Source organism: Motacilla alba, chromosome 27, assembly GCF_015832195.1.
Source record: "Motacilla alba alba isolate MOTALB_02 chromosome 27, Motacilla_alba_V1.0_pri, whole genome shotgun sequence".
Lineage (NCBI taxonomy): Eukaryota > Metazoa > Chordata > Aves > Passeriformes > Motacillidae > Motacilla > Motacilla alba.
In genome coordinates, this window is record NC_052042.1 from 3,656,446 (window position 1) to 3,681,356 (window position 24,911).

General features: G+C 50.1%; 2 protein-coding genes across 6 annotated transcripts in view; one reads left to right on the forward strand and one right to left on the reverse strand.

Annotated features, from left to right (window-relative positions):
• The window catches only part of IKZF3 (IKAROS family zinc finger 3), a 36,165-nt gene extending 17,133 nt beyond the window's left edge, over positions 1–19,032 (forward strand). For 2 of the 5 annotated variants that reach the window (XM_038163046.1, XM_038163045.1), the window contains 5 exons: positions 3,330–3,590; positions 4,264–4,431; positions 5,381–5,497; positions 12,265–12,381; positions 16,560–19,032. In XM_038163046.1, coding sequence (XP_038018974.1) covers positions 3,330–3,590; positions 4,264–4,431; positions 5,381–5,497; positions 12,265–12,381; positions 16,560–17,257 — 1,361 coding nt within the window. In that variant the 3' untranslated portion in view covers positions 17,258–19,032. The remainder of the gene's footprint in view (positions 1–3,329; positions 3,591–4,263; positions 4,432–5,380; positions 5,498–12,264; positions 12,382–16,559) is intronic. The other 3 variants (XM_038163047.1, XM_038163048.1, XM_038163049.1) reach the window with 3 other exon arrangements.
• A 3,551-nt stretch (positions 19,033–22,583) lies between these two features.
• On the reverse strand, positions 22,584–24,897 carry RDH8 (retinol dehydrogenase 8). The gene is made up of 6 exons (XM_038163333.1): positions 24,793–24,897; positions 24,560–24,721; positions 23,885–24,064; positions 23,719–23,812; positions 23,451–23,634; positions 22,584–22,856 (listed from the first exon to the last, which is right to left on the reverse strand). The coding sequence occupies exons 1-6, from the start codon at positions 24,887–24,889 to the stop codon at positions 22,617–22,619; spliced, it is 957 nt and encodes a 318-aa protein (XP_038019261.1). The 5' UTR covers positions 24,890–24,897; the 3' UTR covers positions 22,584–22,616.
• Positions 24,898–24,911: the final 14 nt, after the last annotated feature.

Genomic DNA, 24,911 nt, shown 5'->3' on the forward strand with positions numbered 1-24,911 from the left:
AAGGCAGACCAGCCTGGAAACTCCCTGATCTAATAAAATATGTTGATATGATTTTTAAGTGACAGATACAAACCTTCTACACATCTGCCAATCTCCTGAACACATGGTATTCCCTGTGCTTGCCAGTACAGAGAAAAGTCTGGGCTGAAAAACTAATCTGGTGGCTCCAGACTCTGCAATCACTTGGTTAATTTTAGTACAGCCTATACCAAGCCATCTTTTCCTCAGACTGCTTTGCACTTAAGCTGTCTCCTGTCTGGCTGTCAGGAGGTGAAGCAGCTTCTAAATCATCATAGGTGAAAAAAATCCCAACCCTTCTAATTTATATTTGGGTTTAAAAAAGTCTCTTCCCTTGTGGCTTCTCCTGGTCCCAATCATCAGAAGGTGGATTTTTCTGTGGAAATCCTTCAAATACCTCCAGGAAAACACTTGAATTTTGGATGCCGTGGACAGCTGAAACAGCCCCTGTTTTTTGCAGAGGCAGAGATGGAAAAGCCTCTATCAAAACTCAGGTGCATCCTCCTCTGTTACAAGGAATCAGTGTGGAAACTGCAGAGGTGATCATTTTCCACGGTGGAATCATAAGATGATTCACCCATTCTGCACCAGTCCCCAAAGATGTGCCATGGGGGGCTCAAAGCAGTGCCCAGGCTGTGCCACACAGACCCTGGCGCAGCTCTGGAGCTGTGAGCCAAGCCCTGTGGTGAGAAAGAGAAACAAACAGCACAGAAGCCTCTGTTGGAGGTCACAGCTTGGCCTCCACTGCTGAACAACCGCGTGTGATGCAGACGAAAGGTGAGACGTTAAGTAGAAAGTGGGAATTGAAATTGTTTCTGAAAGCACCAACAAGGTGCAGCTGCACTGGGTACTTCCTTTTACCATGCTGGGCAGGATGTAGCAAATTATTTTGGAACAGCCTCCTTTTGAGAGGGAAAAAAACAACCAACCAACCAAAAAAGTTGTTGGGTTTTTTTTTCCCTCCTGGGAAAGGGATGGGTGTTGAAATCTGCTTTCAGCAACTGGCAATCATTTTTCCTTGGAAGATGGAAATGGTTGTATAAACTAATTTTGAAGGAGTCTTGATAACAAGATCACCCTCACACCCTTGGACGTGGAGTTGGCAGCAGAAGGCACCTGCAGAGGAAGCCCTGTATCTGCGGAAGCAGGAATCCGTGGGATGTGAAGCAGAGCTGGCACTGGAGGATCCACAAAGGAAAAAAGCCCATTTTTGGGTGAATCTGGAGCTCCCTGTGGCCCTCTGAGAAAACACCTAAACCCACCTGAGCTCATCCAGGACTGGGGCAGCAAGTCCCAGCAGCAAAATCCAAATATTTTCCAGGAAAGGGGATAAAAACACACAGTATGAGAGAAAACTCCTTTCTTCCATCAACATCCCCATCCAAGGAGAGCATGAGAGGGATTTCAGAGTTTTCCATAATAGTGTGGGCTCTTGTGCAGCACAAAGAAACCATCGCCCACCCATTTCCCCCAGCTCAGCCCAAAGTCAGACATATTGGCAGGGCTTAATACAATCCATTATGACAGAGTGATTTTCTCACTAAAATGTAGCTGAAAATGTTGATTTCATGAAATTCTAGGTTGCCAGATCTTTGTTTTTCAATGTTGCTTTTATGTCGCCACCTCATTTTCACTGCCACCCATTGTTTGTTCTCAGCATTTGATGTGGTTTATTACTCAGAACTAGAGCTAATACATATTCAGCAGTTCATGTTCTGTACTTTAGAGAAGGACAAGTGATTCAGTGCCAGATTGAACTGTCTAATCCTCGGCTGGAGGGAGGAGCAGGTGGCCAGAGAAGGCTCAAACAGGAAGCCATGTGCTGCATCTCGTGGTGCTCATCTTCACTCGGTAGCTTGAGGCACAACTTGAGTTTCAACCTTATTCTGTCTCCTGTCAGAGAACCATGGAATGGCTTGGGTTGGAAGGACCTTAAAGCTCATCCAGTCCCACCCCTGCCATGGGCAGGGACACCTTCCACTCTCCCAGGATGGTCCAAACCCCATCCAGCCTGGCCTTGGACACCTCCAGGGCAGCCACAGCTACTCTGGGCACCTGTGCCAGGGCTTCCCCACCTTCTCAGGGAGGAATTTCTTCCATATATTCAACCTCAATTTTCCCTCTTTCACCTTAAAGCCATTCTCTCTGTCCTGTCACTCCAGCTCATGATGAATTGTCCCTCTCTGGCTCCCTTGTGACCCCTTCAGACCCTGGAAGGTGCTGTGAGGTCTCCAGGCTGAACAGCCCCAACTTTCTCAGCCAGCTTTAGGCAGAAAAAATCTGTCCTGGCAGTTATTAAGGAATTTAATGGAAGTGCTGGTAGTGTTGGAGGTAATTGTGGAAGGGAAATTCAGCACCCTAAGCTGGGAATCATCAGCTGTTTATACAGTGTGACCAATGTGCTCGCATTCTTACTCTTTAGTAAATCATTAGCTGCCTGTTACATCCACCTTTGTCGTGGAGCTGCATTCATTTAGGCGATGCCTTTGGATTCCTCTGCACGGGCTACAGGTCCAGGAACCTGTTTGAAGGCCATGGCTGCTGATCTTCAGGAGGAGTCATGTTCTTTGCCACATCCTCACAAAATTACTTCAGGCAAAGCTTTTGGCATTTGTGGCTACATTTATTTATCAGGAAACCCTTACCCTGCCTCTGCTAGTTTTACTCACACGGTAAATCAAGATTATCAACTGCTCCTCACACGTCTGAGAGCTGTGGATAAAAACTGCGATTTGCAAGTGAAAATTTGGATTTTTGGTTGGACTTAACTAGTAAGAATCTATCCCATGGGAGAGCTGGGAGTCCTACACTGATCAGACATATTTCCTAGGCTTGTTCTAAGCACCAGAGGTTCCACAATAAGGTATAAGTTATAAAATAAAACTACTTATTTAATTTATGTCTTTCTGTATTTCCAATTCACAGAAGCAACTTAAAATGCTGATTCCTATAACAATAATACTTGACAGTGGTGTGAAAAAGTGTTTTCTTTTGAATCCTGGCTAGCAATTTCAGGAGATGTTTGTACTGTATTATACATTCATAATCTGTAGAAGGAAATTCTCCATCAAAGATAATTACCAGGCAGGTTAATTGCTTTCAAGGGTTATCTCACTGTGAGTATTACTAAGTGTCCATGACCAGTCAAGTTCCACATCTCAACTTCATTTCTTCATCTGCATATATCAATAAAACTTTTAGGAAGACTGACACTGTTGTTTTCTATAATCTTTAGTGCATTTTTTTCCTAAGGTACTTCACCGTGGATAAGATTAGCCTTTTTTCACTTCTGTGCTTTGTTTTACCTGCAGATGATGTGATTAAAGTGAAAGGTGAATACAGTGAAAGAGAGGAGAGTGCTTTAAATCCCGAGCCAATGGAAAACCTGGAAGAATCCGAACTGCCTTACACATATCCCAGAGAATATAACGAATATGAGAGCATTAAACTGGAAAGACACTCGGGTTCATATGACAACGTCAGGCCAGCTAGTGGAAAGATGAATTGTGATATCTGTGGATTAGCCTGCATTAGCCTCAATGTCTTGATGGTTCATAAGCGTAGCCACACTGGTAAATATCCCTCTGTTGTTCTTGTAAGAGCTGGAGTACTGAAAATAAGATAATTATTAACCTAGACTAGTTATTTTTAAAAAGGATACCAAAATCAGGGTTTCCTTGTTCCGTCCTTGATGCCACATGTGATCTTTATCAAGTTACTCGCTGTTCTGTGCCTCACTTTACCCACCTTTCTTCTTATCAGGACTGAATATTATTAAAAGCAAGTTGGTGAGGCATTTTGAGAATTTTGGATGAAAGGCACTATGTAATGCAGTATTTCTGGCACAAAGCAGAAGTTAATTTGGTTTTGTGCTGCCATTTTCAGTCTGTATATAAATTTCTCTCTGTGCCATACTTTGGCAACAAACCAATGAGCATCTTAAGTTTCAGCCTGCAGTAAGATAAGACTTTTTTTTTCCTTCTAAAAATTGCTGGCTTGTTGGAATCAGCCTCCTCCGGAGCGCTTCTTTCCATGGAAGAACTGTGCGGTGCTTTCCATAGTCCTACATATGCTACGAGCAGCTCTGACACCAGAGCTGCACCTCCCTCCCACTGAAGCCACACTCTGTGCGTTTCTATAGAAAGAAATCAATCCAATATCTCATTCTTTCCTCTCCCAAAAAGGCAGAGGACAGCATGATACCCACGTAACCATTAAATGTCCTTTTCTGTATGTCATTTTAAGGTGAACGGCCATTCCAGTGTAATCAGTGCGGAGCTTCCTTTACTCAGAAGGGAAACCTCCTCCGCCACATTAAACTACACACAGGGGAAAAACCTTTTAAGTGTCACCTGTGCAGTTATGCCTGCCAAAGGAGGGATGCGCTTACGGGTCACTTAAGGACACATTCTGGTAAGTGACTTCACAGGCACTCCATGTGGTTTGGATGTGTGTCACTGGGACACTCGGTGTGCAAAAGACAGTCAGCAAGGTTTGCTCAGCCTGTGGAAGGTTCAACACGGAGCAGTGACCACTCACTGGTGCTCCTGGAACCAGCTTGGGACTGCTCTTGGTGCAGAGAGAGGGGCCACGGGAACCGTGTCGCAGCCCACAAACCCGCTCGCACAAATAACTCCATGGTATTTTCACAGAATCATTTTGGTTGGAAAAGACCTCCAAGATCACCAAGTCCAACCTTTGACCCATCACCACCTTGTCAGCTCATTTTCATACGAGTGCAGCTGGCTGTGCCAGCAAGCTCTGAACTTGAGGAGAGCGCCACACGTGCTTTGCTGGGGCTTCCTTCCATCCCACTCTGAGCTGTGAGGAAAATCCCAGGAGCATAATTGCAGGCAGATGACTATTGCCACCTCACTGTGGTGTAGTGCCTTTCATCTGAATCTCTTAAAATGCTCAACAGATGTTTCTTCTTAAGCCTGGTAGGGTGTTCTGTCCATTTTACAGATGGGGAAATGGAGGCACAGATCTGAGGTGACTTGGATTTCAAGTCAGGTATAACTCGAACTCGATCTTAGCTACCCCAGTTCTGCAGGAGCCAGGCTGTGCTTGCCCTTGAATTTGTCTTTATCCTGTGTTCTACGTGGGCTCAGAAAGAAAACATTGATTCTAAATTATAGGTGTTATCTCTGCACTGCACTGTACAGAAAAAGTTCAACCTCACAAAGAATCAGTCTAAAATGAGCTTATCTGCCAAGGATAAATGAGATTCTGATTTAATCAAGACCAGCAGTGCAGTGCTGTCCCCCACCAGCACAATGCTATAACCACCACACTTCAAGCAAGACAGTGTTTTAGTGGTCTCTTGTGGTTATTTTAATTCTTTCATTGTTTCTCTTTCTAGTGGAGAAGCCATATAAATGTGAGTTTTGTGGAAGGAGCTACAAGCAGAGGAGCTCGCTAGAGGAGCACAAGGAGCGGTGCCGGACTTACCTGCAGAACGCTGGCATGTGTGAGGCTGGTGAGTTTATCACATTGCAGTGGTTTTGGGGTTTCAGTACATTACAGGGTTTATTAAAGGGCATCTGGTGAGCTGTTAACCCACAGCCTGAGAACAGCTTTTCCTACACTCCTTTTCAGTAACCTGAGGGGCTATAATGTTCTAAAGGGGCTGGTTCATTGCAGCCCTCGGGCTGGTAGTTAGAGAGTGCTTTTACTTTAATCACTTTTTTCTTTAAGTGTTACTTTGTGTAAAACATCTAAAATACCTTGTACCCAGCATTTCTGGAGGTGATGCTCAGTGAGTTAAATTATTCTTGCATTAATGCTGTTATGTGGCTCATTTTACAGGATGAGTTGTTGACAACCGTGTGTTTGATGGTTCCTTTTCTTTAGAAAAAGAACTGTTAGAATTTGCAGCAGTTTTAGTGGCTGGGATCCAGGGCATGCAAAGGGAGTGGTATCCCAAAAATCACTGACAGATCGGCTTAGGAGGGAGTGAGAGGTAAAGGGCTGCTTTGAGCATAGAGCTGCCTTTGGAAAAGATGAAATGTATCAAAACATGGGGTTTTTTTTCTTATTTTCCATTTTGCAGCCTCAGTGCTGCAGTTCCAAAATACTTCAGTGAAAAGTAATCACCATAATCTCTGTCCCTGCTTCACCTGAACTGTTCAAATCCTAAAATGAACTGTGTGATTTGGATCTCACAACACACCAGTAAGTCAGGAAAAAATTGCTCTTCCCATTCAGAGTCAAGGAGTGGCTGTGACCTCCCAAAGAACTCTGTGACTGATCTAAGAAGAGCTGAGGCTACAGTTTCAGAATTCAGGCTCCCATTTTTCACTATGCAGCCTTGAAAAAACACCAAATAATGGAAACATGGAATCACAGCGGGTTTGGGTTGGAAAGGACCTTGAAGATCATCCAGTACCCCCCACCCCTGCCATGGGCAGGGACACCATCCACTAACCCAGGTTGCTCCAAGCCACATCCAGCCTAGCCTTGGACAGTTTCTGGGCAGCCACAGCTTCTCTGGGCAACCTATGCCAGGGCCTCACCACCCTCACAGGGAGGAATTTCCTCCTAATAACTCTATCCACAGCAGAAAGGACAAGATTCTGCAGGGATCATCACAAGCCAGGCCTGAAAATCAGTGTGAAGAGCCACTGGTGTGTGATGAAAACCTTGGGTGCAGGAATCCCTGCACTGTGCAGAGAGTGTAGGTTGCTGTTTCAGGCTTTGTGACACACACAGGAAGCCTCCCAGGGAAGCATGATTTACCAAAGTGTTTCATAGAGGTTTTTAATAGTTTTATAGTTCTGAGGGGGCTCTCTTCTTGTCAGCAAGTGACAAGATGTTTCTTAGAGCTTTCATAAAAGTTACTGGTAATCAGCTCATCAGCAAGTTTTGGGTTTGGTGAGAACCCTTACACTTTGTAACTGTGGTTTGTGTTACAGTACACCCATCATGGCCATCACCCAACGGGTCCACCTGTGAAAATGGAAAACATAAGACCTGCTGCAGGTTTCTGCTTTGAAACTATTCTCATGGTTTAGATGCATTTCAGAGCAACAGCATTCCCCCACTTAGCCCAAGCCTGCGGTGCAGTCCTTGCTGCAGCACTGCAGAGAGCCCTAACTGGTCACAGGGAACGTGAATTCCCAGAGTGCTAAGAGGTGGCTGCTCCCCTGCCTTGGAGACCTTCACACCCTTACACAGACTGCAGTGTTGTTAGGAAATTTTATGACAAATAGGAACTCCTGGGGCATTTCCATCCAATTCTTTGGTATCAACAGGATGTTGGGTGGCAGAACCAGGGAGAGGGAAAGCTGGAAAGACTCTCAGGAGGTCATTTACCATGTTTCATTTTTTTTCCCCTAAGTGTAGCACTTTGCATTTGTGTTTAGTAAACATCCTCTTTCCATTACTGATCCTTTCCCTACTTCTCTGCATCACTTTGAATTTTGGTGTTTTTCTGAATTCCCCTCAAGCTTCTCAAGCAGGTCTGGTGGAAGGTGTCCCTGTCCATGGCAGGAGGGTGGAACTGGATGACCTTCCAACTCAAACCATTCCACAATTCTATAATTCTCACATGGAGCCATCCTTAGACACAAAATTGCCCTACATGCCATCATTCCTAGCTGATTAAAATATTTAAAAGCATCAGGACAGTAGTAACCATTCTATTTGCTTTTCAGTGCCATGCTTGCATGTTCCAAATGTAGAAATATTTCTAAAAGAGAAGTTTCATGCAGCAATATAGTTGGAGCATTGTCCCTGATAACCATCTCTCTCACATTGTTCTCATTGCACAATCACCCAACTCCGTTCCACTCTCCCTTCTTGAGTGACCACACGGAGATGCTACAGGAAGCAATGCCTCTAATTTCAGCTTTGTACTTGAGGGCTTTGCTAACATTGTCTGCACATTCTAAAAATTCTGCTCACATTGGTTGGTGTGGCAGAAACCACACTATGGGAACAGCTCCGTGCAGGGTGAGTGCTGGTGTGTGCTTGGGGCTGGGACAGCAGGTGCTCTCTCTCCAGCTGCAGGGTGACATGGTGGCCCAGGGCTGGATGTCCCATCCCTGGAAGTGCTCAAGGCCAGGTTGGACAAGGCTTGGAACAACTTGAGCTAGAGGAAATTGTCCCTGTCCATGGCAGGGGGGTGGTACAAGGTGATCCTGAAGTTTCCTCCCAACCCAAACCACTCAGTGAACCCATGATGGCCAGGAGACAGCACCTTTTGGAGAGGTGGCTCCTCACCCAGCACTCACAGGGCAACCTGAAGAGTCCTTCCTAATGGATAATTCACAGTGGCAGGAAAACAGCCCTCTGGAAGTGCTTTACCCAGGCAGGACCACAGCTGAAATGCACACTGAGGCAGGCAGCAGCACTGGGAGCAGCACGGAGACCTCTCAGGGGGGTCAGGGAAGCCCATCCTCAGCCCTGGTGCTGGCTGAGCCCGAGAGGGGCTCCCAGCTGTAAAAGTGGTGAGATCAACCCCATCTTTACACCATATAAAATTCCACTCTTAGGAGCTCAACTTCCCATGTAATTCCAGAGCCACTGATCAGATCTGACCAAGAGGGACAAGGGGATTTATTTGAGCTGCAGAGCTCCTTTCAGCATCCTCAGAGATTTTTTTGTTGTTGTTTTCTGGCCCTGAAGTTGAGCCATCAGAGCCCTGAGCTTGCAGGATAACCCAAGATTCAAGGCTGTTGTTCAGTGCTTTGGAAGTCTGGATTTTCTGTATTTTTTTTTTTTTTCTCAGTGTAATTTTGAGCAAAGCACTTGACCATTACTATCAGTCCAGCCTGAATTTTATTTTTAGATCCATGTTATATATAGTGAGATAATTAGTTATTTAAATCACCATGTGCAGTGGAATCATCCAGAGGGAGGAGAATTGAAGAGGGACACGGGGTGTGATTACTTCTCTATATTTGAGAAGTCTTTAGAGAATTTGGAGTGATTAAAAAACTTTTTCCTAAATGCTAAATTTTATTCTTGAATTGTTTAATATGTGATCCAGAAGAAAAAGTTGGATGAGATAATTTTCACTTAGTTTCTGGGTAGAGAGAGCAGTGTTGTGGATGAGAACCTGTACAACCACCTTCATCTCACTGGGAGCAGACACTGTTTCCCTAAGGCCACGTTGTGGAAATGTCATCAAAGACCTTTTGTAGCCCATAAATAGAGATTATTTTTTCTTTAGGAAAAAATAGCCTGTAGCAAGGAGTCAAAAATCTTAATGTGAAGGCAAAGACCCTCAGCATTAAAATAAAAGGGCAGAGAACCATGGAACTGCAAGATTGATTCTACAGAAGTCCCAGAGCATGTTATGTAGGTCAATAGTTGCTGTCTCTGCAGATCTCCTCTGAGGAAAGGCTCTGCTATTCCTGCAGGAAGCCCTCATCTGCCCTCCTGACATTAATTTAACAATTAAAGTTCCCTTGGTGGCGCATAAATAATGTTGACAAGTCACCCCTGATGTGCTACGTGCAGCTTCCAGTGTGCTCCTGGGGCTGGGAGGGCTGAGAGCAGCTCTGAGCTGAGTCCTGCCAGGATAAGGAAACACACTCTGAAAATTGGAATTAAAGCTTTACCAGAGCAACCCATGGGTCCTCAGAGTGCAACTCCTGGAGGTAAAGACTTTTCCTGGAGGAAAAGAGGAACTAGAACAACAAAATCATAAAAACAAAGAACTGGCAGGGATCAGGGAGCTGCTTTTATGGTATGGGTGAATTGTGTTCTCTTTCTTTTTTCTTTACAAAGAAAAAAATACATTTTTGAGTACACAGCACCATTTGTACTATTTTGTTCAGGGTTGTTGGGGTTTTTAGAATTTAGATTACTGTTGTTAATGACTTGTGCAATGATCCAGCCAAGATTATGAGGCTTTGGGGTTGGGGGATAGTTCAAACCTTGGACTACAGTCATCTAAAGTTAATATAAAGATGCATATTCCAGGCTTTGGAGCATGAGAATTAAACTGAAGTCCTGAAATTAAAAACCCCATAATTTTCAAGATCAAACTAGAGCTTTTGGCCCAAGCAGGTGATTACACTCTACCTCCCTCCCTTCCCCTCAGAGTGTCACCTTAACCTGGTGTTTTGCCTCACTTTGTGCAGCTCTTACATCTGGGTATTTATTTTATGCTGGGAGCAGGGATGAATTTATTTATGAGAACCTCCAAACTCACTGGAGTAATTTGGAATAAAACTGAGACTAGAAGAGCAGTGTGTTATTACCTTCAAGGCACTTCATGCCCTGCACAGGGCTGGCTGTCACGTACGTCCCAAGGTTCCAGGACTGTGACCAAGCAGAGCCAGGCCCTGTTATCCCATCCTCCCTGACTCATATTTGTAGCCGGTGTTTGTGGCACCAAGCACCTCTGAAACACTTTACATTTTCAAACTGCTGAACAAACACGAACAAATAGTTCTGGCTGAGGTTTGGTGAGTCATGGTTTGTGCTGACTGAAACTGGCGTTATCAGGAGCAGCACTGACAAACAGGTACAGAGGACAGACTGAAACGCTCAGGGAAAGGCTGCACGGGGCTGGGAAGGATGAAGCTGCACTTTCAGCACTTGCTCTACTGGGCAAACAGAAATTTAAGTCAATACTCAATAAATCTGTGTTTAGCAGGACTGAAATATCAAAGTGTTCCTATCACTTTCCTCTGGCACTGCTTGTCTCTTACTCAGGTTATGCTTTGTGTATTCAGGGAGACCTCATTTTGGCCTACCAGTGCCTTAAGGGGGTTATAAAAAGGAGGCAGGAGGATTTTTTAAACAGGCAGGGAGTGACAGGAGAAGGGACAATGGCTTGTAGAGTGCCAGAGGGCAGGGTTGGATGGGATGTCAGGAAGAAATTCTTCCCTGGGAAGATGGTGAGGCCCTGGCACAGGTTGTCCAGAGAGGCTGTGACTTTCTCATTCCTGGAAATGTCCAGCACCAGTCTGGAAGGGGAAATGTCCAGCACCAGTCTGGAAGGGGCTTGGAGCAATCTGGGATGATGGAAGGTGCCCATGACCATGACAGGGGGGCCCTGGATGATCTTCAAGGTCCTTTGCTATTAAAATCAGTCCATGTTTCCATGATTCTATATTTAGCTATGTGGGTGTGTGCACAGTAACACAGCAACCAGGACTCTTTCACAGCGAGATCCAACCTTTTATACCACCTTGGGAAAGTGAATCACCCCTCATTGTCCTCACCTCATAGATCCCATCTCCTGTAGACTCGGGCAGTCCATTAAGAGGTGACCAGCTCTCAGCACAGTGATCCCTGCCACTGGTACCTTTAGCAACGAGTTTAATCTTCATTATCATTTTTGACATAAAAGCACCAGTCCAGATGGGTGTTGTTGAGGTTTGAGCAGGGTTTGGGGGGGAAGCCACAGCAGTTACGATCAGTATTAGTGTGGTAGTAGCGAGATGAGGTGGCAGCTCTCCAGCTCAAGGCCTCTGCAGCCTCCAGGAGCTGAGAGCAAGCACAGCTTCTGTGCAGTGCTGGGCACTGCTTAGCACAGCTGAGGAGAGCTCTGGAAAATGGGAAGAGTCTTAATAGGCCTCATCCCAAGGGAGTCTTCACAGGGCACAGGTATTTTTCCAAAAATTAGAAATTTGGGAGGTTATAACAAGCTTTAAAACGCAGAAGAAACATTCATAGTTAGTTTTAGCTGTAGCATTTAGGAAAAAATATTAAGTGACAGTAACACCTGGGGAAAAAAGAGTTAGAAATTTTGAATTTTGAAAGGCTTTATTGCTTTTATTTCACTGGAACCTGATATTTATCATACAAGTTTCTTAGTGATTCGTTAAGACATCTATGACTGATATCTGAAAAGTCAAGCAAGAACACTGTCTCCTCCTGCAGCTCGAAACACTGAGTGTGCAGGTGTCACCCAGCCTTACTCAGAATAAAAAAGAAAGGCCAGCAGAGCTTCTCTCTCCATCTGCAATTTAACCAACCTTCCAGCCAGTTCATTTACTTCCTCTCGCTGACGACAGTTCTGGTTTGTGCTCCCCCCTGAGTGAGCTCAGGGCTGTGCTGCCACTGACCACAACGGGTGCCCAGAGAGCAGGAATGACAGAAAAAGCAAAACCAGCTCTGCATTAGATCTCCAAACTGTTTCCTCCGGTTATGTGGCCGATTGGAGATTAAACCAGTCAGCTCTTCCTTTTTTTTATCTTTCTTTTTTTCCTTTTCACCTACGTGTTGTGTTTTTTTTTTTTTTTCTTTCTCTTTTTTTCCCCTTCCTTTTCACATTTTCCAACGTAGCCAGCGTGGAGGCAAGGCACATCAAGGCAGAGATGGGGACTGAAAGAGCCCTTGTGCTGGACAGGCTAGCGAGCAACGTGGCAAAGAGAAAAAGCTCAATGCCTCAGAAATTTATTGGTAAGAACAAAACCCCTTTTCATCTGCAACAGTTAAATACGTGTGGGTCGGTAACAAACAGTACAATGCCTCTGCTTCTTTTAAATATCCTGCTCAAGCTTAGCATCTAATACAAAAGAATAAAGTAACACTGATTTTTGTGATGGGGTTTGAGCAATTTGTTGTAAGGGGTTGGTTAAAATAAAAATAATTTATTCTGTCGGCTGCTTAAACTGGGGGGAAGCTGCTGTTGTGCCTTGTGTCTTTATGTAGGCGGTTTATAAATATGTTTTCTGAGCTCCCACGTGCCATTTCTGTACCTATGTATTTGAAATGTTCTCTGCTAGGATCTAGAACAGGCAAAGAATAGGAAGGTTAATGTTTTCTCAGCAGGAGCTGAAGATTCCTGCAGTATTCATGTGTGGAATAAGGCCTAAAGGCAGAAAAGGATTGGATTTCTCTTAGTCATTCTACTAAATTTGTCTATGATTAAAAAATATCAAATCCTTTCTTGTGGTAATTTAAGCAAGCAGATGTTTCCATAGTATTTTCTTTGCATTTAATTGAACATGATCAGAGTTTTGCATGTTTGGGATCTTAAATACTAGTTGGGCAGGTTCTGGGTTTCAGCGAGCACCTGACCCTCTTGGCCAGTCTTATTTCATCAACCTGCCTTTAAAGAAAATAAAATACAAGCCTGTGTCCTAAGGTAAACCCTTAGTCAGCAGTTATATAATATTGGTGCTGATGAAGCCTTATTTGTGCTCTTTGCAGGGTTACATAAGGTAAAAAGTGATTTTTTTTTTTTTTTTTTATGGCCCAATGTAAAGTTCACCCTCAGAGTGGGGCCCAGGTGGGAGAGGTGCGGGCTGGGAAGGCAGGCAGGGCTCCCAGGGCTGCTGCAGCCAAACCCCCAGCACAGGGTGCAGCAGCTCCAGAGCAGGTAAAGGTGTGCAGCTGGATCCATCCAGGTAAAGGTGAGCAGCTGGATCCATCCAGGTAAAGGTGCACAGCTGGATCCATCCAGGTAAAGGTGTGCAGATGGATCCATCCAGGTAAAGGTGCACAGCTGGATCCATCCAGGTAAAGGTGCACAGCTGGATCCATCCAGGTAAAGGTGTGCAGCTGGATCCATCCAGGTAAAGGTGCACAGCTGGATCCATCCAGGTAAAGGTGAGCAGCTGGATCCATCCAGGTAAAGCTGCACAGCTGGATCCATCCAGGTAAAGGTGTGCAGCTGGATCCATCCAGGTAAAGGTGCACAGCTGGATCCATCCAGGTAAAGGTGAGCAGCTGGATCCATCCAGGTAAAGCTGCACAGCTGGATCCATCCAGGTAAAGGTGAGCAGCTGGATCCATCCAGGTAAAGCTGCACAGCTGGATGCATCCAGGTAAAGGTGAGCAGCTGGATCCATCCAGGTAAAGCTGCACAGCTGGATCCATTCAGGTAAAGGTTTGCAGCTGGATCCATCCAGGTAAAGCTGCACAGCTGGATCCATCTAGGTAAAGCTGCACAGCTGGATCCATCCAGGTAAAGGTGAGCAGCTGGATCCATCCAGGTAAAGCTGCACAGCTGGATCCATCCAGGTAAAGATGAGCAGCTGGATGCATCCAGGTAAAGGTGCACAGCTGGATCCATCCAGGTAAAGCTGCACAGCTGGATCCATCCAGGTAAAGGTTTGCAGCTGGATCCATCCAGGTAAAGCTGCACAGCTGGATGCATCCAGGTAAAGCTGCACAGCTGGATCCATCCAGGTAAAGCTGCACAGCTGGATCCATCCAGGTAAAGGTGTCCAGCTGGATCCATTCACACAGGGAACCAACTCAGTTTTTGAAGGTAATGGAGCTCTTAGTAGGTTTAGTGGGTAGCACTGAGCTTTCATCTATGAAAACTGGTGTCATTTATTTATTTATTTTACCTTAGTGTGGCTTTCTAAAGGTCACCTCTCTGCCCAGCCAGACCAGCACACTCCATCTGAGTCTCGTTGGTGCTCAGGATTGAAACTGGGCCTGTGGGGCTTGGCCCTCACACGTCTTGCTGTGGTTCAAAAAGCAATACTAATGCAAATGGGTTTGTAACCCTTTAGCTTCCTCTATTTTAGCACTTTTTCAGCTCTCTCATTGTGCAATCACCACCAGTTTGACCTTTATGTATTTTATTAAACGCTCTGCAGCAGGATGCACCCCCTCAGCACAAGCCTAACATGAAGAACGAGTGGGTTTGGGGTTTCCTCTGTGAGCCAAAGAGTTCCTGTGTGGCCCAAATCCTCTGGGATTTGTGCTGGTGCTGGATGGCATGAGCTGGCACTGCACACACAGGCGATTGTGTGGAGAAGCTGGAGATCACAGATCACCTAAAGGCACAAAATAACCAATTTTTGAAACTTGCTGTGTTTCTAGGACTTGTGTGATTTTTCTTGTTAAATTACATGTGCAAACATCCCCCCCTCAGTCTTATGGATCCCTGGGAAGGATGTTTCCAGGAGCAGGCTGTCCGACCTTGGTCTGACTCCTGTGCCTTTCTGACCTGTCCCTGTCAGAGCTCAGATCTGCCAGGCCAGTGCAGGGATCCTTTGGGAAATCTGGGAATGAGTGCTGATGTCTCATTTACTCAGGAAGCAGGGACAGGCATATACACTAACAAGGCATCTTTGTTTGGCTCGTTTCTCTGAATGAAGTCTATTGATTGGAAGAAAACCCCCTTTATTATAATTGGAGGGCTCTGCAGAGATTCAGACAAGCACCAGGAGTCTTGCCCACTTTATTTTTCACATTTCCATCCCCACTAGCTGCCTTGTGTGCACCAGTACAAGTCCCACACCAGGGCAGGGACCACCAGATTCTGCATTTGACTCTTCAACCCTGCACCAGGCCCTTCTTCAGAGTCTTTTCCTGGGGGACCTTAAAATCCACCAGCACAGTGGAGTCACAGAGACCCTCAGTGATCATTCAGGAGTTGGACCCAGTGGTCCTGGTGGGTCCCTTCCAACTCAGGATATTCCACAATCTTACAATCACACATCATGTTTCTTTATCTTACTTTACAACAGTGACACTTAACACCAAAATTTTAGGGAGCCTTGTCTATTTTTACTTTTGTTGTTATTTTTTTTTCCTACTTAAATTCCAATTTATTCACATCTTTCACTTGCCTGGAGCTGGTTTTATGAGTCACCCAAAAGTCCTGCAGCATTTTGTTTCCTTCCATGTGAAGCTGGACGGCGAGCGGTGCCGCGGGCTGGAAGCAGTTACACTCTTGTGGTTCTTTAACCTTTTGGAGTGTTTTAGAAAAGAAACGTGAGCTCCTGGTTTTCTGCCTCTGCAGTGAAACCCCACGAGTTTCATACACATTGAGTCACGGTGTTGACAGGTGACTGATAAACATCTGCACCCGTCGAGTTACCGTAACCAAGAGATTCGTGGATCTAATGTTTGCGAGTCACTTGCATGTGAAACCTTTCATCTGGCCTTTTTTTTTGTAATTTTTTAAAGCTATGAACAAGTTTATGCTTTTAGTAACCACAGAATTCAGTTACTTATTTCTAGACATTCACCTCCAAAATGTCTTTAGTGCCTTTGGGGTGCAGTTTATTTCCTCCTTGCACCTGGCACAGAGAACAGGAGTTGCGCTGTGCTGCCCAGAGAGGTGTGAGCAGAATTTCAGGTGCACTCTCCTCCACTTCTGTCCAGTCCAGAGCTTTCCAAGCCCCAGCACACCCAGAGAAAAACTTTTTTTTTTTTCCACAAACCCTGTATCTAGTGACCCTAACTGTGGGGTGTTTATATCTATATTTATATCTGCCAGTATTAGATTACCTGAATGCTTGTGTAGAGGTCCAAGAAGCCAGGTGTGGTGCAGAGAAAGCTGTAGTTGTCAAAGAACAGTGGGGAAAACTGGCTTCAGTGTCCAAGGACTTGCCAAAGATGGATCTCTCAGAAAGTACCCTCACCACCTCCTGCTTCTAAGCCTGAGATTTTAAAAAATTTGAAATAACCAAATACCCCACCCGAAAGCTTGGCTGTATGAGACTTGGGTGTCTTAGACTTGAGTGTCTTAGACTTGTGTCTAAGAACAGCCTCTTTCAGCAGAGAACATATCATGCCCCATTCCCAGGGATTTCTGCCCTTTAGAAAAGTCATCACAGGGTTTAACAAGCTCTTTACCCACTCAGGTAATCATCACCTCCCGTCTCTTGCAGGTGAGAAACGCCCCAGCTTCGATGTCAATTACAACTCCAGTTTCCTGTACGAAAAGGAGAGCGAGATGATGCACGGGCGCATGATGGACCAGGCCATCAACAACGCCATCACCTACCTCGGGGCCGAGGCCCTGCGCCCCCTCGTGCAGACCCCGCCGGCGCCCACGGCCGAGATGGTGCCGGTCATCAGCAGCCTGTACCCGCTGCCGCTGCCGCGCGCCGACGTCCCCAACGGCACCGCGCCCGAGGCCGAGAAGAGCCACCTCAGGGACAAGAGCCTGTCCTCCGACAGGGGCCTTTCCCCCAACAACAGCGGCCACGACTCCACAGACACTGACAGCAACCACGAGGAGAGGCCCAACCCCGCCTTCCACCAGAGCCAGGTGATCCCGGCTCCCACCCGCAACGGCCTCCAGGCCCTGAAGGATTTCCCGAGGCCGTACGAGATCATCAAGCCGCCCGCCATCTGCCCCCGCGACGCCTTCAAGGTGATCAACAAGGAAGGGGAGGCCATCGGGGTGTACCGCTGCGACCACTGCCGCGTGCTCTTCCTGGATTACGTGATGTTCACCATCCACATGGGCTGCCACGGCTTCCGCGACCCCTTCGAGTGCAACGTCTGCGGCTACCGCAGCCACGACCGCTACGAGTTCTCCTCGCACATAGCCCGGGGAGAGCACAGGGTCGTGCTCAAGTGAAAGGACCCGTTCTCCAAGGTCAAAGGAGGTGTTTTCAGTCGGAGGGGAGGCTTGGTTGGTTGGGGTTTTAATTAGTATAATGGAATTTCTTGAGTATTTTTCTAGGCCAGTTTTAAGTGTGTCACGAGGTGACGCCTTTTTAAATTTGTCTTTCCCGATAATTCAGTGTTCTGTAGCATCTCTGCCTGGCTGCTGTGGTGAGTGGGACTGTGGGAAACACCAGGAGCAGAGACTGGTTTTGATATGAACTTTATTTTTGTGAAACTTCAGAGCCATTTACGAAGTTTTCAATTTTTATCTTGTGTTTGTTTTTATAGAGTTTGCTTTAAGTCAGCACAAAAGGTTTTCATGCCAATTCCCCTGCTCATTCAGGTGAATAGTCAGAGGTGTGTTGGAGGAGCTTTTCCTAATTATAATCCCAGTGGCTCATCACCAAAACAAGGAAAACGAGGGCAGGAAAAGGGAGGGATTATTAATTCCTCTTTAAAGCTTTTCCCCTAAGCCCTAACAAGAATGTGGCACACTTTCATTATTCTTTCCCCACTGCTGACTTTCTTTAAAGTCGCTCATTAAGAGGAAAATAAGAAATGAGACCTATTTGGGGTTGGGATTTTTTAACAGTACATATTTTTGGGATAACCAGTGAGCTCACTGGATGGCTCATCCATGCGGCCCAGGGGAAATCCCGATTTTCATTGCTGGAAACTCCTCCTTTCTGATGGCTACCAAGAACGAGGATGAAGCTGTGCTGTGTGTTGTGCCTCTGTCCCACAGCAGGACGTGTGGCCGTGCCATCCGTGTCCCCACAGGGTGGCCCTGGCTGGCTGTGGACAGGTGAGACCCCAGGCAGGGGTGTGAGAGCCACAGCCACACCAGGCCAGCCCTGGGGAAGTGCTGCTCCACGCCCTGAGCAGGTGCCATCCCTTTGAAGCTGGTTTTTACAACAGTTCTTTCAATCTCCCCATGGCCCTGCAGCTGTGTTGGTGTCCCTGGGCTGGAGAGGGGTTTGGTAACAGCTTTGCTGAGTGAAGGTTTAGTCTTTTGCAAAATATTTTTGTATCCTGTAGTTAGGAGTGTTCTGATGGACTTTCTGCATCCCTTGTGTGGTTTGGGAGCTGTGTTGCTTTTTTGTTATCCCTGGTGATCCAATCACTTCCCTGAGGGAAGGCTGAAGAGCTGAGGGTCAAGAAATACTGAAATTCACCCCTCCCTCTGAATTCTTTTGGCTCAATTATTTCCTCTCTGAATTTCAAGGTACAAAATAAGAAATTTACATTCATGTTTCCCACTAAAGGTGGATTTGGAGAGGGATAAATCAGCCTGCAGCGTGTGTCTGAGTATCCGGAGTGCTGTGGAAGTGCCAATCCAGGATCCTGCTGCCCCTGGGGTTGAGGAGAACTCTTCTGCTGTTATGTGTGGAGCTGTAAAGCAGGTTTAGGATGTTTCCCAGAGCTCCATCATGAGAAAGGTGCATGTTGGCTCTCCCCAAGTAAACACAATGTGACCAGTGCTCCTCCTGTGAGGGAGGCTGCAGTTCCACCCAGGATCAGCCCCAAGGGCCAAGCTTTTGGGTCCACAAAAGACAGGGAAAGGGAGTGAGACAATTCCCAGAGAGCAAAGAGAAGGTTCCACTGCTGCCCTGACATTTCTAAGTCCGACAATTTTTAGGACATTGTGGTTATCTTTGTCAATTTCTAATTTTGTGACAAGCTTGCTTTTCAATGGCTTAGTTTTCAAGACCAAAGAATTGTCAATAAATGAATAAAATATTTAAATAATGGCGATGTCCTGACTTGAGGGCAGGCAAAGGCAGGTTCTTAAAGGAGACCACAGAGAGAGACTTCCTGCAGCCATCCAAAAATCTTATTCTCCATGAGTGGATTGGGTAATGGATTAATTTAATAATACACTTGAATTGTCCCTTCACACCCCATCGTTCATCCCTGGCCCAGTGCTGCCCTGGCTTGGGAGATGGGAATCCCACTGGGCCATGTCTGGATGCTGAGGGGCTGTGATGGTCCAGGGCAGGTCTCTGAGCTCGGAGGAGCTCTGGAAACCACCTTGTCTGGGAAAACAGATGGGAAAACCACTCGTACTGGTTCAGAGCCTGATTTATTCTGCTCCCGGCTTGGTTATTTTGGTCTGGAACGGGTTTGGAGCATTCTCCAGTGTGTCCATCCTGCTTGGTTCTTCATTTACTGATGAATCGCCCCCAAGAGTGGGCAGGGAAGGAGCTTTTAGCACCAACAAACGAGCCCCTGGTGCTTAAAGGTTTTTTTAAGTTTTAAAAGTGTCAGTAAATAAATATCCACTCTGTCAGCCGTGAAAACAGATCTGGGAGTGAGAATGAGCACTGGGGCTGAGGTGCCCATCACCTCTGGGAGCTGTAAACCCCACAGGTGTGATGGAGTCTGCGTCCCCACGGGGCGCTGAGCCATGGCGGAGGCTGTGCTCAGCAGAACCTGTTACTCAGGAGAGTAACTGATACAGTCAGAGGCGTAAAATAACATCACCTCCTCCCCTGACTGCTGGAAAATGGTGTTGGACACGGTTTTGGTAATAGAGGAACTGTTTAACCTGAGAGCTGGGGGGTGGGGGCAGCTCAGCCCCACGCTTGGGCTGCGGGGTGGCTTCGTGGTTCCCGGGGCTGTGGCAGGCAGATGGAAACATCCCGGCGGCGGAGGGTGGAGGCTCACACCAACCCCCCGGCCCTTTTAGCACCTGCCTTACCAGGCTGACGTTGTTCGCGCTTCTTTCATTCCCCCCTGACACCTCCTGCCGCAAGAGCTGGACACGCTTGAGAAACAGAAACGAAAAAAAAAAGCCGAGAAGAAAGTCAGAGGATCCTTTTTTTTTTCTTTTCCCTTCACTTCCTTCCAGACCGAGTGCCGCACAAACCCTGCGGGGTCTCTCCCCCTGCTGCTGCCGGGACCCTCCGAGGGTCGGGTGAGACAGAGGGGGCTCGGGGCTGCGGACAGCGAGTCCCACGGCGTCTGCCCATCCTGGTTTGTCTCTCAATAAGAATTGGTTCGAGCCAAAGCCCCTCAGCCTCCTCCTGCCTGGAGCCAAAGCCCTTTAAAGGCTTACAGAAACCTTCAGTTGGTGTTGTGACAGAGAGATCCTTATCTGCTGATAGCTGTAATCGTGATAGAGCACAGAGGAACCCGTTTCTCCTGTCGTCGTGTTGAAACACGCTTCCTAACGCGCAAAAAAATCCCGCCAAGCTTCCGGCTGCTGCTCTGCATCCTTGGAGCATCCCGGCTCCCGCTCGTCCAGCGCCCAAAACCCGACGGTGCCGGGAGGGGACGGGGAGGATTGAGTCACCGCCGCCACCTCCTCGGTGGCCCAATTCCCCAGCCGTGCACCGAGTCACTGACTCACCGGCCCGGCGGGGACCCGGCGGCGTTTTCCCACCCTCGGGTTCCCAAATCCGGGGCAGGGGATGAGCAGAGCCGGCTCTGTGCTGGAAGGGGCATCGGGAGCGCCCCCAGCTCCCCACGGGGGAGCTCCGCGGCTCCCACCGGGACACGGTGCTGCGCTGGGGACAGGGCCGCGACTGTCACCGGGGCACCACCACGGGGGCAGCAGCTTTGTGTCACGCCTGATGCCCCCCTCGCTGCGCCGGGAGGGAAGTGAAGCCCCCGGGGAGCCGCCGAAGCGGCCCCTCCAGCCCCTCCAGCCGGGTTAAATCTGGCGCCGCATTTGCATGGCAGCGAGTCGGCACCTGGCAGCGAAATCCTCGGGGGATCGAGGACACGGGGAGCGGCTGGCAATTGTCACACGCCGGCCACAGGAAAGTCCCAGCAGACGATTGTTTTTAGAAAAATTTACTTCCAACCCGCACGGCTCCGGCCCCTGCGGCAGCGCCTCCACCCCGGCACCCGCGGGGCTGCGGCGATGGTGGGATGGAGGCGACAGCCCTGGGCTCGAAGTGGCGCTCCATGGCCACGGAGGATGCTCCAGGTGGGAGGTGATGCTCCTCAGCCTCAAAGGGGATCCCCTCACCCACAGCAGCTCCCTGTTCTCCCCTCTCTCTGTCCCGGGCCGCCGTGAGCAAGGCTGGGAGCGGGGCTGGGGCTCATCCTGCTCGCCCCAGTTCCCCCAGTTCCAGCCCTGTTGCTGCTCCCCTGGGCACTGGGGGACCCTGGGGGTGTTGGAGGGGGGTCCTGTCCCCTCCTGTCCTCCCTCAGCCCCGTTTCCCACAGGTGTGGCTTTGTGCCGGGGGCCCCCCTTGCTGCTCCCCGGGGCCGGGCAGAGTCACGCCTACCTCCCCCCCATCCTGCCCCCCAAGCGGAGAAAGTTAGTCAAATCTGCAGAAACCGCAGAGGGGGGAGGCAGCGACACTGTCACCGCTTTGATGTCACCCCTGCACGTCCCACAGGTGCTGCCATCACCCCGGGACGCCATTAACTCGTGCGAGAAGGGGGGGATAATGCAAAAATATTTCCTTCCCCACCTCCATCCTGTCCCCACGGTCCCTGGAGCCGGCGGGGCTCGGAGAGGCCACGTGCGAGGCACAGGGAGCCGCAGCCGCTCCCACCAGCCCTCTCACCTGAGGCTGGGGGGTCCCTCCAGGGCTCCGGGGGCCGTGCCAGGGAGTGCGGGGGGAGCCAGGAAGGTTTCTGAGCAGCGGGGCTGATTCATGCCGGGCCTCCTGTGGTTTCCCCCTGCTCTCACCTCCCGGTGTTGTCACGCCAAGCGCCCACACGCCAGTGCCCAGGGTGAATCCACCTCACTGTCACCCACAGGGAGCTGGAGAGGGGGAGCCCCTGGGGCAACGTGAGCTGCTGGGCACCCCTGCACCCGCCCTGCACCCAGTCTTTGTCATACATCCCACCCCCGCTCTGCACCCCCTTTGCACCCTAAATGCCCCTCTGAACACACCACACACCCCTGTCACTCTGCTCTCTGCCCTCCCAACACCTCCTGTGCCCCCTGCGCTGCCCCAGTGCCCCAGGGCTCAGTGCCAGACGGGGGCGACACAGGGTCCTGCACCATGGGACTTTCCCGACCCCACAGCAGTGCCTGGAGGAAGGAGGACGCAGCACCAGGGGGTGACAGGGTGAGGTCCCCTGGGTGCCACATGCCCGCGGGTCAGAGGCACAGGTGCCCCTGGGGAGCGGGAGGCAAGCAGGGGGCAGCTGCCAGCCCTTCCCAGCCCCGTCACGGCCGCTGCGCTCGCGGAGGAAGCTGCTCTGCGTCGCTCACCCGGCGCTGGTTATAAATACCCCCCCATTTTAATGCGGTGGCGGCGGGAGCTATTTCAGGCCAGGAACGGGAAGCGAAACCCTGCACGGGTCCCGGCTCCCTTGCCCCCGTCCCCGGGATGGGCTGGGCAGCGCCCAGAAGCCGCAAGGGTTTATTTGAAGCCCAGGAGCCGCGCGCCCGCCTTGACCTTCTGTGCCTTCCAGCGGAGCAGGCGGATGGCGCAGAGGCCGAAGCGCAGCACGGCGTCGTACTTGAACACCAGCTGGTAGAAGGCGTCGGTGATGAGGGCGCCGCTGGGGTCGGCGTGTTTGAGGGCGGCCATCGGCGTGTACGCCACGTTGGTCTGGTGCCGGAACGGCGGCCGCGCCGCCTCGATCACCCGCAGGGTGTGCTGCACGTGGGCGTGGGATTGTCCCCTTCCCGTGCCCACGGCCCCACCCCTGCCCGCCACCATTGCCATCCCACCCCTACCCTGTTGAACCCTGTCTGCATCCCATCCACATCTGCACCACCATCCTCATTCACATTCCCATCTCCTCCCTTCCCATTCTCCTCCTATCCCCATTCCCATCCCATCTCCCTCTCATTCATTTCCTATTCCCATTCCCAAGCCCTTCCCATCCTATCCCTAACCCATCCCACCTCACCCCATCACCATTCCTATCCTATCCCTAACTCCTTCCCATTCTATCCTTATCTTTACCCATCCCACCCCATCCCCATCCCATCCTACCCCTATCTCCATCCCTTCTCATTCCCACTCCATTTCCTCCATCTCCATCCTCAGTTCCTTCCCATCTTATTCCCATCCCATCCACATTCCCATCCCATCACCATTCCTATCCCCATTCCCAGCCAGGCTCAGCCCCATCAGGATGGAGCTGTCTGGGCATTGCTGTTCCTTGTCAGGGCTAACTGACGTCTCTGTCCAGCCCAGCCCAGCAGGGCACCCCCAGCCCACTGGGACCCCCTGCCCGCCTGTCACCTCTGCGATGTCCTCGGGGGTCTGGCCCAGGCTGGTGAAGACATCCCTGGAGTTCCTCAGGTAGAGCTTGGTGAAGATTTCCGCCGTCTCGGGGTCAGTCCGCGAGTAGTCGGCGCGTTCGGCTTCCTCGTACAACTTCGTCTCGAATTCCGTCATCACCGGCCCCGGCTCCACCAGGCTGATCCTGCCCAGGGATGGGGCACTGGGCACTGGGCACCTCTGGAGCCCCGGCCCCAGGGGCTGCACGGCCACCTGCCCCCTCACTCACGCCACGTTGAAGCGCAGCGCCTGCACCACCAGGCTCTCGCAGAAACCCTCCACCGCAAACTTGGAGGCCGAGTAGATGTCGTTGAAGACGATGCCTGGATGGTTGGGGAGCTCCAGTCAGGGCTGGGTGGGGGCTGCTCCCCCCAGGGCACCCCATTTTCCCCTACCCTGCAGGCCCATGATGCTGCTGATGACGACGATGTGGCCCCCGCGGCGCCGCTTCATGTCGGGCAGCACCTCCTTGACCAGGCGGACGAGGCCGAAGAAGTTGGTGTCCATGAGGCTCTGCATGGCCGCCAGGCTCTGGCACTCCAGGGGTCCCGCCATGCCCACCCCGGCGTTGCTGACTGTGGGCAGGGGGCATCAGTGGGGTGTGCCCCGGGCAGGGGGATCCCACACCCTGGGCATGGGGGTCCCTGGTTCTCGGGGTGTCCCCAGCGTGGGATGTCCTGGGTGTGGAGGGTCCCTGGTGCAGGGTGACCCTGGCATAGACAGTCACTTGTGTGTGGGGTCAGGGGTCCCTTGTGCATGAGGGACCCCTGGCACAGAGGGTTCCCAGCGCTAGGAGGGTCCCCAGAATGGGATGTCCTGAGTTTGGAGGGTCCCTGCTACAGGGAATGTCCCAGCACAGGGGGTCCCTGGTGCAGGGGGTCCCTGGCACAAACACTCCCCGGTGCACGGGGTCGGGGTCAGGGTCACGAGGGTCCCAGCACTGGGAGCACAAATGGTCCCCGGCACGGGACAAGCTTGGACAGCCCCCAACACAGCCCCCAGTACAGGGGTCCCCACCATGGAGGGTCCCCTCACCGGGGTCACGCTGGGACGGGAATCCCGGGGCTCACCCAGGACATCGACGTGGCGCCCGGGGATGCTGTCGAGGCAGGCGCGGATGGAGCCCTCGTCACACACGTCCAGCTGCTTGATCTCCAGCGTCCTGCCCAGCGCCGGCCCCGCCGCCGCCGCCAGCGCCCCGCTCCTGCCCGTGTTCCTCATGGTGGCGATGACTGCGGGCACAGGCGGCTCAGCCCCCGCCGGCTCTCCCGGGGGGCTCGGGGGGTCCCTGCACCCCGCTCACCTCGGAAGCGGCGCTGCTTGTCCCTCGCCAGCCGCACGGCCAGCGCCAGCCCGATGCCCGAGGAGCAGCCGGTGATCAGCACCGTCTTGGGAGCCATGGCACGGCCTGCCCCCCCTGCG

What these genes read in the sequence shown, in the direction of transcription:
- RDH8 (XM_038163333.1), bottom strand. Translation starts at nt 24,889, where the DNA reads ATGGCTCCCAAGACGGTGCTGATCACCGGCTGCTCCTCGGGCATCGGG. An exon ending in CAAGCAGCGCCGCTTCCGAG is followed by an intron (nt 24,722 to 24,792) that starts GTGAGCGGGGTG and finishes CTGTGCCCGCAG; the next exon opens with TCATCGCCACCATGAGGAAC. An exon ending in GCGCCACGTCGATGTCCTGG is followed by an intron (nt 24,065 to 24,559) that starts GTGAGCCCCGGG and finishes CCCTGCCCACAG; the next exon opens with TCAGCAACGCCGGGGTGGGC.